The sequence below is a fragment of the Gymnoscopelus braueri genome (assembly GCF_963280865.1).
Source record: "Gymnoscopelus braueri genome assembly, chromosome: 16".
NCBI lineage: Eukaryota > Metazoa > Chordata > Actinopteri > Myctophiformes > Myctophidae > Gymnoscopelus > Gymnoscopelus braueri.
In genome coordinates, this window is record NC_137616.1 from 48,138,536 (window position 1) to 48,152,471 (window position 13,936).

Consider the following 13,936-nt stretch of genomic DNA (forward strand, 5'->3'; position numbering starts at 1 on the left):
TTTGAAAAAAATCTTCCTCCTAGTATATCCATAATACCTGATGATTATGTTTTAGGGGGGGAAAAATCACTGAAAATCACAGCACCCCGTCTTTAAAGAATCCCGCTTGCGACTGGTCCAAAAGCTGCGGCCAGGTTCCTGAGTCCTTCCTGACTTGTCCCAGGAAGAAGGGCCATATTACCCAACACATTTCCCCTATCCTGCCCTCTCTCCACTGGCTGCCAGTATGGTCTGGCAAAGTCAATTTGAAGGTTCTCCTGTTTGTGTACAAAGTCCTCCACGGGCTGGCCCCCCTCTTACAATGCTGACGGTTTAACGTCTCCTTCTTCCTCCCGGTCCCTGGGGTCAGCTGACTCTGGGCTACTAGCTGTCAAGGCTGAGGGGTGACCTGACCGCTAGACTGTCGCTGCCCCTGGACTGTGGAACTGTCAGATCGGCTCTCCCTCCATCTAATCTTTTCCAGGCTCAAGACGTCCTTTTATTAGCTTTTGAATCCCACTGATATGGTTGATTTGTATTGTATTAAATAATGGTTTATTTGTGTCTTATTGCAGATTGTTTATTTGTGCCTCTGAATCACTTATGTCTCGATATATATATTATGGTTATAATCAATTGGGATGACTGTTGTTTTTTACATGTGCTTTATACAAATACGTTTGCTCTGATTTGGTTGATAAAGTAGCTTCAATGTACAGTAGCTAGCTACTGTTACTAAGTACATTTATTTTGAAATAGAGCTCTGTGTAGCTCAGTTATGTTTTATGAAGAGTAGGCTAACCAGCCTTTTTAACCTCACTTAAACCCTATATATATTCTATACTAGGTCCACTAGTATATCCCTCTGCAGCAAATATCTTCGGTGAAATAGCCGTAGTCAACATCTACAAGCCCACAGCTGGTAGACCTGGTATTTTATGCCTGAAGTTCCTTCTAGGCCGTTATAGGGTTTAAGTGGTATTTAAAAGTAGCCTGACCAACACGGAGTGGTCACCTCCAGAGCCTCAGGGCCTTCCGGCGGCCATCGTGAGAGCGGCGGCGCTGCCAGGCGGCGCCGGGCACCTCCATGTGCTTGGTGATGTCGCAGATGCGTCGGGGGTAGCTGAGTCTCCAGTCGACGCGCTCCTCGTTGAACTCTTCCATCAGCGGTTTGCTGGACGTCCGTCCGATCTCCTGACTGGACAGCTCTCTGAGGAGGTATTTCTTCCCGCAATTACTCTTCATGTGAGCTTCGGGGTCGTCCAGAGAGTCGTCAAGGGAGCCGTCCAGAGAGTCGTCTGTAGAGTTGTCCGGAGAGTCGCGCTTCGCGGCGTCCTTTTCGTACGCGTCTACGATTGCGTCGAATTTCTGAAATTCGTGATTGTAAAGTCTGTGTTGCAGCTGCCATCTCTGCTCTTTCTGGATATTGTAAATATAAATTTCATCGTTCTTGGCAGTAACCTGCGGCCGTGCTGGTGATCTATCGAATAACATTATTATTCAATGTATTTTAGTAGTGAAAATCACGGTATAAGTACCTCGCATAGAGCCTCTATACTCAGGTGTTTGTCTGCATGGGCCCTTATAAAGGACCTGTTTGACACGTCATCATGGCTACATGTGACACGTCATCATGTCGCTCTAAGTGTAAATTCAATATGGAAGATCTCTGTTGTCATTCACAGCTAATTAAGTGTGAGCACTTCTAATCTGCCAATCTGCTGTCAGCCAATCAGGCGATCTGACTCTGCCTTTAACTATCACTGCCTCTGACACTTGTCATTCTCTTTCCAGCATGCAACAAGCAACCCACCTCCATCCCCAACTCCACCAAGTCTCTATCGTCTAGAGCAGTGGTTTTCAACCTTTTTCATGCCAAGGACCCCTAAATTGACATAAATTTCACCGCGGACCCCCATCTGAAAACGTTTTGTGCCAGGGACCCCCAGAAGCAAAGATATCAGTTAATTTTTGCTAAATATGAATATTCAAAGATATGCACACTTTTTCAAGGTTTTTCAAAAATAGCAGATCTACAAGCTCATAGCGCGGCACTCGGTGCCGCGCTATGTATATCTACTATTTTTGAATAGCCAAAGCTAAGTGGTTAAAAATGATTGTGACACTATTAACTCATTTAGCTGGGGACCCCCTGGTACTCCCTCAAGGACCACTGGTGGTCCCGGGACCACCGGTTGAAAACCACTGGTCTAGAGTTGAGAAGGACGAAGGTTCATCTGCACTGCCACCACCAGCGCAGCGTCTAGACTCCGGGGGGGTTTCTCCCTATTAAAAGCAAATCTTATACATATGTACGTTGCATACATGTATGCTGTATGTACGTTAAATGTTAACGGAGTCTATAATTGCCAAAATGTTTTGTTCAATAAAACTTTCCTTTGCAACAACTTGATCTCTCCATTATTGAAATGGCTACATGTGACACCCCCCCCCCACACACACACACACACACACACACACACACACACACACACACACACACACACACACACACACACACACAAATGCACATGCACCACGTCCAGTGTTACCACTAACCACCAGTACTGTATACATTAATCTTTCATACATATCTTTCTTTGTGTGTGTGTGTGTGTGTGTGTGTGTGTGTGTGTGTGTGTGTGTGTGTGTGTGTGTGTGTGTGTGTGTGTGTGTGTGTGTGTGTGTGTGTGTGTGTGTGTGTGTGTGTGTGTTTTCTCTGCACTTATCTCCCTATCTTGCCTTGTTGCTACTTACGTCTAAGGGTATGTGGGTAATGTGTTTTAAGGGAGCGCATAAAATCATGATTAATTTGTTTCACAAAATAGCTCTTGGCATGCTATAGGGTATTCAGCAGCACCCATGGGATCTGATGTATTCCAGACGTTTAGATTATACAAGTAAGTATAAGTGATGGAAGAGGCAGAGAGATGTGTAGGCTATAATGAACACCACGTCCAGTGGTGGACAAAGTACTCAAATGTTTTACTTAAGTAAAACTATCGATCCTGCAATGTAGAAGTACTACTCCGTTACAAGTAAAAGTCCGGAATTCGAAATTTACTTGAGTAAAAGTACAAAAGTATTGGTATCAAAATGTACTTAAAGTACCAAAAGTAAAATTACTAAAATGTTTGAAAATAACAGATCTATAAGCTCACAACGCGTCTCACCGCAACACGTTGTGAGCTTGTAGATCGGCTATTTTCAAATTGCCGAAACTAGTAACTAAAGTTTTCAAATAATTGTGGTGGAGTAAAAGTACAATAGTTGCCTCTGAGATGTAGTGGAGTAGAAGTAAAAGTACTGGAAATTTGAAGTACTCCCGTAAAGTAAAAATACCTCAAAATTGTACTTAAGTGCAGTACTTGAGTAAATGTACTTAGTTACTTTACACCACTGTAAAAGAGTCCTGTAAAGATAAGCCGATAACCAGTGGAATCAGCAGCCCACGTATATAGTTCCACTTCCACACCCCCGCAGGGGGTCACTGTTTGTTTTTCTGACGCTGAAAACTAACTAAATAATCTTTTGTAATACTTTTTCCCCAGCTAAAAAACCTAGTGCCATATACTAACTTTGCAAGCAGTGGTGGACAGTAAACACACAGCGTAATCCAATACAAAATAAACAATAAAATAAGCATAAACATAAACATAACAAAACAATCCAGGGTTTTAGAGTGTCACAACGTTGATGAAGCACTTAAGCCAGGGGTTCAAGGACCCCCAAATCTATATTTATTTGGCTGCAGGGACCCCTTATCTGAAAATACATATTTTGTGCCAGGGACCCCCCAGAAGAGAAGACTTGTGTTAAACCATTTCCAAACACTTTCAAGACTTCAATGTTCAAAAATAGTAGATATGACGCGCTGTGGGCTTGGACTGTAGATCGGCTATTTTTAAATAGCCAACGTATGAAATATAGACAGAGTGGTTAGAGTGATTGTGATGCTGTACTAACACATTTTGATATGGTCCTTGAATGGGTTCCAGGGGGTCCTGGAACCCATTCAAGGACCCCTGGCCCAGACCGCACTTTGAGAACTGCTGGCTTAAGCTCTTCAAGAGAACTACATTTTGAGACTAACAAATAAAGTTATGGAATTATCAGAGGAAAAGATAGATTTCTTTTTTCAGTGACAGAATCAGAGTACAGAAACAAATGTAAAAAGATCTTTGGAAATGCCTAAAAGAGTTACTAAAGTAAAATCTAAAGCCAGTGTCATCAGTGTTGAGGTCAATGAGACGGTAACATCCAGTAATAAAAAGTGGTTGTGGAACATCTACTATTGCTAAACAGCTGGTGGATAAACTCCCTCATTCTAGTGAGACATAAAGCATCTTTTTTATGTGATGTCACCAATATATATATATTTTTTAAATATCTGTGTAAAGTAAAAAACAAATGTACTTCATACTTTATGCTTTTGAATACTTAACCATTTTAAAAGCATGCACTTTTGAATACTTTGTAACTTAAGTACACATTTGACAGAGCAACTTTCACTTGTAGTTGAGTAATGTTTGACTAGGAGACGGAGTATCTATACTTTGTCTCAAGTACTGGGCTTGAGTATCTATACTTTATCCACCACTGCATATATTCACTTGCAAGCAGAAACAAAGACAAGAAGAATCAGGCTGACGTTTCAGTCATATTATTATGATCTGTAGGGAGAGAACACTGAGACCAGATACTTCTGGTTCACACTATGAAACTATCCTTTTTATAAACTGTCAAGAGACGGCTGCTAAATCAACAGAGTAAAGTCCAGCGTTTCTGCTTGCTTATGAAGAATAGCTAACGTTGACACAGAGAGAGAGGGGAAACGGGCGGTTAACTATCTCACCTCAAGCGAGCCATGGTTCCTGCTAAATCACAGATTAGACAGTTTATGACATTCTTTGAGGTGTTTTGCCTGGTGAAAGGGGCCCCCACGGTTTACAAGGATTATGTTGGGGCTATATATCCATGTACACACCGCGTAAAGCTTGATTTAATACCCAGTTGCAGCGGCTAGCTGTGTTGGGCGCCGGAAATAGCCGATCTACAAGCTAATGAGGTGTTGCACCGTAACACGTTGTGAGCTTGCACGTCGGCTATTTCCGCGTGCGAGACTGGCGTGCGACTCAGGCTTATTAAAGGGCATTGAATCGGAGCTTTTGCGTAGCCGCATTAGCTCCGGCTCTAGCAGCTAATCTGGCGGGAAGCAGCTAACAATGGGGCTAAGAGGGACGTGATTTCAAAACAAACATGGCAAAAGACCCAACAACCCTCCCTTAACCCCGTCTCATGAGGCTTAGATTTGATACTCAAGGGAAAATCGCCTCTTCGCCATATAGTTTTCACTGCTGCTTTGGTAGTAGATGTGATGTAATGAGAGCTTGCAGCCTACAAGTAGTAGTCTAGCTTATAGGCTACCGTATAATACCAGTGTAGTTTGTTTTCATTTATCTAACGATATCAAACCTGTGTTGCTATTTTAGGCATGTCATATAAAAACATATGTTTTGTTTGGAAAGTTTCAACATTTTCTTAAATAGCGCAAATAGCAGATCTACTAGCTCAGAGCTTGTACATTCTGTGAACACATTTCTCAAACACTTTCTCACTTCCAAGTCCTGTTTTTACAAGCAGGAATTGTGTGGAGAGAGAGAGAGAGAGAGAGAGAGAGAGAGAGAGAGAGAGAGAGAGAGAGATAGGGGAATGGAAATGGTGAAACAAAAACATATTGATTGACGTTTTCCCCGCGTCATTGGAGCACTGAAAAAAAAGAAAGAAGTTGCAGCTCAACTTTGTTTTGTAGCTTTTGTCACACAGCAAAGTGACAGCGGAGTGTCAGGCGTACGTTTGTAACTTCATGTCATGTGGTGTCCTCTGAAACTTCATTGTCGCTTCGTCGCCGCTCGTGTGAACGCAGCATCCCAATGTGTTTATATCTGCAGGGCAAATGATTCAATGGTCTACATTGTCACTCTTTTGCACGAGCAACAGTGTTGGAAAGTAACTAAAGTAATATGTAACTTAAAGTAATATTATAACTTTTTCCAGTAACTAGTAAAGTAACTAATTACTTTTGGCAGGGAGTAATAAGTAAAGTAACTATATTACTTTTTAAACAAGTAATATGTAATAAGTAATATATTACTATGTTTTAGTAACTTTTCCAACACAGTCTTGGAAAGTAATGTTTTAGTAACTTTTCCAACACAGTGTTGGAAAGTAACTATAAAGTAATTATGTAACTTAAAGTAATATATTACTTTTTTCCAGTAACTAGTAAAGTAACTAATTACTTTTGGCAGGGAGTAATAAGTAAATTAACTATATTACTTTTTAAACAAGTAATATGTAATAAGTAATATATTACTATGTTTTAGTAACTTTTCCAACACTGACGAGCAACAGAAACACATTTTCTTAGTACATCTTATCGTCTCTGTCGGGTGGAAACCGACAGAGACCAAAACTGTGACTTTTCAGGATTCAAATTCAAAAACAGCAAAAGTAGCAGATCTACAAGCTCGAAACGTGTCGCTTCGCACAGCGTTTCAAGCTTGTGGATCTGCTACTTTTGATGCTTTTGTGTGACCCTGTAGTATGATCGAGGGTGTACATTTTTGAAAAAACACAAAAACTCAGAATATGGAGATAAGGGGTTCCTGACCGACGTTCTACCCCCGCATCGGAAGCCAAACTCGTACGGGAACCCCAGCGGGCCACGCAGCGACGGGATTGGCTCCTGGTTCTTCAGGCAGGGCTACTCTCTGCTGTTCCACCACGTAAAAGATGAAATCACTGCACACTCTGCTTCAAAGTGCCTTTTTTATTCACAAGGCTGTATATCTGCCCGTCTTTCCATTAAAAGCGTGCAGGACTTCATTAGTTACGTTTTCTGGCCAACACACCTCGGCAGAGACTCCCAACACGTTGTTATGTCCTCGTGTCTCCATCTCGCCCAACGCAGACAGTGGTGGAAAGTAACATATACTTAAGTACTGTACTTAATTAAAATGTTGAGGTATTTGTACTTTACTTGAGTATTTCCAATTTCCAATACTTTTACTTCTACTCCACACTTTAGTTACTAGTTTGTTTGTAGATTTTGATTATTATTACAAAACCTACATTAACCACTTTGTATACATTTCGTCCATTTGAAAATAGCCGATCTACAAGCTCACAATGCGTCGCGATGCGACGCATTGTGAGCTTGTAGATCTGCTATTTTCAAACGATTTTTATACATTTGAAAACTTGAAATGGGACATTCTGCATGAGTACTTTTACTTTTACTCAAGTACATGTTTAATTCCAGACTTTTACTTGAAACAGAGTATTTCTACATTGCAGTATTGATACTTAAGTAAAGCAATTGAGTACTTTTTCCACCACTGCACGCAGACCACCACGCATCTATACCCTCGTTAAGAACCTCTTAAAACACACACAGCATTCACAACACAGCACCCCTTTTCCTTATTTTATATAAAAAACAATATAATTTGAAAATAAATATGCTTTTTTACTACTTTACATACACAGAAGAAACGTGTTAATATTGAAGAGGAAACAGTTAAGTACTAGTATCGTGGATTCAAAAGGCTGATGATGATGATGATGGCAGAAAGTTTGCAAGTTTTGCTATTTATCCCGACTTCACATGGTGGCGTTCCTGGTGGTTCAGTATGCTGAGAGCATGCGGAGCAGTAGTTTATTCTGTAGCTCGGTGGGGGGGGGGGGGGGGGATTCGGGACAGGCGTAGGCCAGTGGTGTAAAGTAACTAAGTACATTTACTCAAGTACTGTACTTAGGTACACATTTGAGGTACAGTATTTTTTTATTTTTAAGTACTGAATTTTTTATTTAATTCAGTACTTTAACTTCTACAAAACATTCATTACCCACTTCGGCCCTATACACATTTCGGCCATTGAAAATAGCCGATCTACAAGCTGACAATGCGTTGCGATGCGACGCATTGTCAGCTTGTAGATCTGCTATTTTCAAAAGATTGTTATACATTTGAAAACTTGTGAAATGGGGCATTCTCCGTAATGAGTAATTTTACTTTTGTACTTTAAGTATATTTTGACCAATACTTTTGTACTTTTACTAGTGAGAGAGAGTACATTTCAGAATTTAGAATTCTGGACTTTTACTTGTATAGGAGTATTTCTACATTGTGGTATTGATACTTTTAGTTGAGTAAAAAAATGTAGTACTTTTTCCACCACTGGCGTAGGCCTGGTACATACAGTACTTACAACCACACACCGTACCACAAACACACACACGCACACGCACACACACACACACACACACACACACACACACACACCACACACACACACACACACACACACACATGAAAGCATGTATGCATACACGCATGCACAAATAACACGAAGAACACACACGCACACACGCACACACACACACACACACACACACACACAAAGGCCATAGCGAAAGGTACAAGAAGTTAACATACAGCACCTACACCCTCATATAAAGAAAGGTGGAACAATGCAGAACAGAGAGCATCAATACAAATGATCCATTTTGGGAATGTTTACACAATATAGCTTTCTTTTTCTTTCTTTCTTAAAAAAAAGCACAAAGCGAGGCAGACTGATGCCGCCGACGAGGAGAGAAGAAAAGGGGAGATGGGACAAACCACAGGTACCCTAACACTGTATATATATATATATATAAATAGATCAAATTAAATATGGGTAGAAGACTGAATACTGAAAAAATACTCTATAGCATTATAAATTATGTAGCGGGGACTATGGCATGAGGGAGATATTACCTATGTACAAGTACGAGAGAAAAGGGTTCAGTTATTGATGTGTTTCTGTGTTAAGTTCAACTGCAAGACAAGATTACGTTGTCGAACCACCTCCCCCTTCCCAAAACCTAAACAAAAAAAAACAACAACACAAAAACAATAATTTAAGAAGCGTTTTTTTCAAATTTCTGGAATCAAACTACAGTATATTGTTTTCAGTGGTTTTTTCACAGAGGCTATACACACTAAAATCCTTATTTTATCCACGTGTAACTCCGAAAATGCACACAATGTATTTGCATTCTGTGCACTCTCAGAGTTAAATGAGCTCTGAGGATTTTATAGTGTACCAATATAAGCTATAATGATATCCCTTTAGAAATATAATATATTCTATATATGGCACTCCAGATGCTCTTCTCCTGCAGGCCAATCATCCGTGTGATCGGTTGGCAGTTTGCTCAGGAGGTATAGAACAGCCGTCTGGCAAACCGTAAGGTTTCCCGGTTCGATTCCCCCCGCTCCTCCTCCTGGCTTGGCGTTGAAGTGTCCTTTGAGCAAAAGACATGGTCGGTGCCTCCGCTAGCCCGGCGGCGGCGTGGAAGGGGGCGGAGCCTGGAGCGCCACGCACTTTGAATAAAAGGGCGCTCTAGAAATGCAGACCGTTTTATACCGCGATCAAAACGACATCGTCTTAATGGCCGGCGTCAAGTCTCACGACCTTCTCGCATGAAAAAAGGAAGTGACACCACGAAGACTGAACGATTCCCGCAGTTTTCCCCCCATTGGCTGTCCTTCTGGCGGGTGCTACGAGAGTCCCCCCCCCAACGCAGAAGTCCATGGATGAAGAAGCCCAGACTGTCGTTTTTTGGGGGGAAAAGCTCCCCATGTCTTCTTAAACCTCACCCCTCTGTTTCATCGCTTACCGCATACGTGAGAGTGAGAGGTTTTTGTCTTTTATGATTGACGCACAACGACAGTATAGACTCATAATCCAGTGAAGTAATTTTGCATAAAAATGAATTGACAACAAGGACCACAGACGACAACGTAGGCCCGTTAAAACCAGTTAAAGATGCAACACCACATGGCAGCCGTGTGTCGGGGGGGGACGGGTTTTTTAGATAATGGTTTACTTAGCAGCATACACATTCTGTACTTTTTTTTCATGGTATTTACACGCAGATATTACAATATGACGAACGCGTTCGGTCAAGTTCGTGGAGTCTCTCTCTCTCCGTTTGGTTTCGCTCTCTGCCGTGTCTCAGTCCAGGGGAATGCTTTCCACAGAGAGGAAGAGCTTACAGTTCAAAGGTTCAAAGTGCTGTGTGTGAAGTTTCTCTGGGATATTCCTTCATTTTGTCTGGTTTCATCTGGTTTCTGCTCCCAGCTCTCTCATCTCCTCGGCTTGTCACATCTAGAGAGAGAGAGACACAGGCCATAAACATGTTTGTTTTCTACTTGAAATTAGATTACAGCCAATTCTCTTTCCTCGGTTTTCTCACAATTTAGTCGTTAAGCAAATTCCTGACTTCCCCAGACGGCCGGGGGCACCGCGGAGGATTCAAACCTGGAGTCTCCGCTGTGGTGTACAGGTACTTCACACACCCCACCCCACCCCCCACCCCCCCCCCGCACCACCAGAGCACCCATACTGTTACACATGTTTAATCTCCCATTTACACACACACACACACACACACACACACACACACACACACACACACACACACACACACACACACACACACACACACACACACACACACACACCCACACACAGCACATACTTGCAGGTCCGCTCGTTGAGCTCGAGGTGTTTTTCTTTGCAGTATTCGTCGGTGTGTTTGCAGGAGCACTGGCAGGTCACTGGGTCCTGAAGGAACAGCCGCTTCCTCCTCTCTGAGCAGTGGTCACAACACGGCTCACACACACTGCAGAGAGAGAGACAGAGAGAGAGACAGAGAGAGAGACAGAGAGACAGAGAGAGAGAGAGAGAGACTATTACTCTCTACTTTTTGCCACCAGAAGCATTACCTGTCGACCCTAGCATCACATGCTGCAACTTGCGCTGGCCAGTGTGCCAGGTGTGCCAGGTGTGCCAGACGGGGCTGTGACAGTAGCTTTAGCCACGTGACAGCGGTTCCCACGCACATATAGGTCAGGCCACAGTTCCAAGCAGCACAAATTAAAACCCAACCCCACCACGGACACCCTCTCTCTCCCTCACTCTCTCTCTCGGTGTCACTCGTCACGGCCCTGAACCCTGTCCCCCAATGTTGACAAGGGGTCTCGTTACCGCCCGCCGGAGGGAGGGAGGGAGGGAGGGGGCGGGAGTGGAGGAGGGGTCGTTGATTGGGTTGCTCACAGATGCCTCCAACAGTCCGTATAAAGCGTGATTTACACGTCGTCGTGCAGGGGTGTGCCGCGTCGAACGTAGCTCATCTATAAGCTCTGACGAGCTTGTGGATCGGCTGTATTCTCAGAGCGACACTGCCGCACGACGAGGTATAAATTAGGCGTTAGAACATGCATGAACAAAGCTTTTAGGACCACAACATGCCACACAGAACAGCAGACGTGCTCCCAAAGCAGATGGATGACGGCTCATTTGACCATTGCGTTGTTTGCAGTCGATATGGATCTGATAAAGAAGACTCGAGGGTCTGCTCAGTGCTCCGTGATAAAACATCTGACTTTATTGAATTATTGGAAGGAAAAGAAAAAAAAATTCCCTCGACGAGGAAACATTAAATTGATGTTAAACGTACACAGATCATTAAACTTGTGATTCACAGAGGTCAGACCGTGGACAGTACCTGTAGTACTATAGTCTCTCAAGGCAGACGGCTCTTCCACAATCTTCCAACGCTACAAAGAGTCTGTGTAACCACGGCGACCAGAAGCCGTGCACAGGATTGTTCGCCAATTCCATTCCATTCAAAATGTATTTCAAAATAAAACGAGATGTAATTACAATTTCTGCTAAAGCAGCGAGCTAAGGTTAGGCTTTGGACTAACTTGATTTCCAGAGGGAACTTATTTAACGCGACTGCAAAGGCAAAAAAACGGAAGCGGCAACGATGTGCAAACTGTTGTGCAAAAAGGCAGAAGCGTTTGAAAATTGTGGGCGAGCCAACAGTTTGTCTGGAGAGACTGCCAAGGCCACGGCTCTGATCTTAAACACTTAAACCCTTTAAGACCTGGAACGCATCTGTGTCACTTTAGATCTCTTTGGCTATTCAAAAATAGCAGATATACAATGAGCTTGTAGATCTGCTATTTTTGAAAATTCTTGTAAAAAAAGTTTTTATATTTTTTTTCCATTATTTTTTTTTAGAATCACCCCAGGTCTTAATGGGTTAAACCCAGCATCCGTAATGTGGGGAAAGATTTAGCAGAAAATAGCAGATCTACATGCACAGCAAAAGCTGTCCCCACAATAACAGAAAACTCGCATAGAGCCCTGAGGGACTCCACTCAACCATATACAGGGTTTCAAGGGATAGTTGAGACTTGAATTAATGGATATTTCTTGTTTTTGTCTCATTCCTAAGACAATAATTTGATGACCGGCAGCGATTTCGGTAGGAGACACAAAAAGTCTCCTTTGTGTCTCCTACCGCTGCCTACTTTTCCGCTGGTCATCAAATTATTGGTTTAGGAATGAGACAAAAACTAAAAAATATCCATCAATTCAAGTCTCAATGGGGTGACTAATCGATAGGAAAAACATCTTTTAGGGGGTGAACTATCCCTTTAAGTGGTAGAACACTCAAGCCCCTCCGGTCTCAGAGAACTGGACTGAACTGGAAAAAAAAATAGCTGATCTACAAGCTCACAATGCGTCGCGAACGCGACGCATTTTGAGCTTGTAGATCGACTATTTTTAGGCAAAATTTCACCCCAGAATATGGACGCTAGGGTTCAAGTGGCTAAGCTAACTGTATAACAATGCCAATGAAGAAAACCAATTGCTTCACATCAAAGACCAACTGATAAAACATCACATCAACAACATCTCTTCATCTCTTTTCGAGCAAAAACACACAGAGCTCCTTTTTATACCGTTATATGTCGTTGTTGTCGAAGCCCCAACAAAAGGCGGCGGCGACACAGAATAAAAACAAAACGAAAACAAACAAACAAACATCATCAACAAACGGCCAAACAATTTGTTGGTTTACATAACCCATCTCCCCTCCTCCCCCAAAACACGAAACAAAACAGTCAGCAGATAGTCATCATGGCTCATATCTTAGACATCACATAGAAAAAGTACCAGCATGGTGTTGAGACTGTAAAAAAAAATCTGTTTTGTGTGGATAAAAGGAACACAGAGGAGGTGGCAGACGGTACGAGACACAGCACAGCCACACAGACTCAACAGTGAACACACAGTGATTCCAACACAGATAGTGGATTAGCTGGAAGCTGCTCTCTGCAAAGCACATGCTGGTGGTGGGACCATGTTGTTGTTTTGTTTGACTTTCTGCAGAAGGTTCAGCTTATCTCTACGTACAGCGGCCAGTCTGAACAGAGCCAGTTATTCTCTCTAGAACGCTGCTTTTTAAAACTATTTGGTGCCTAAAGGAAGGAAGGAAGGCACAGGCGCACAGGCAGGCACACACACACACACACACACACACACACACACACACACACACACACACACACACACACACACACACACACACACACACACACACACACACACACACCGAAATGACACGGTCAACAAAAACGCTTATTTAGATTCACTAAATACAAAATAAAATAAAAGTTTTCACTTATGCCCTGTTTCAATATGTTCAAAAGTGGTGAAAAAAAGATGATCCGCATAAGCTCACAGTGTGTCACATTATGATGCTTTGTGAGCTTATAGATCTGCTATTTTGGCAATTTTTCCATGAAAGGTTCTGAATTTAAAAAGATACAACATAATACAAATATAAAAATATAAATATTGTCCAAAATAGGGACATCCAGGTTGAAAGTGGTTAAAATATATAAATATTGTTTTAATTGTACAGAAAGTGCCTCTGTACTGGAAAATGAGTGTGATATAGTAAATAAAAACGTCATTCATACTGTAGGTATGGTATATTGCCACAAAATCCCACGGCACAGCGGTGTGAACCTATGCTTCAGAAG

The 13,936-nt window shown here is 42.3% G+C and overlaps 1 protein-coding gene across 1 annotated transcript in view; it reads right to left on the reverse strand.

Annotated features, from left to right (window-relative positions):
- Positions 1 to 8,596: 8,596 nt before the first annotated feature.
- Positions 8,597 to 13,936, reverse strand: part of vegfab (vascular endothelial growth factor Ab) — a 32,894-nt gene continuing 27,554 nt past the window's right edge. The window contains 2 exon segments of the mRNA XM_080453836.1: positions 8,597 to 10,199; positions 10,573 to 10,716. Coding sequence (XP_080309962.1) covers positions 10,178 to 10,199; positions 10,573 to 10,716 — 166 coding nt within the window. The 3' untranslated portion in view covers positions 8,597 to 10,177.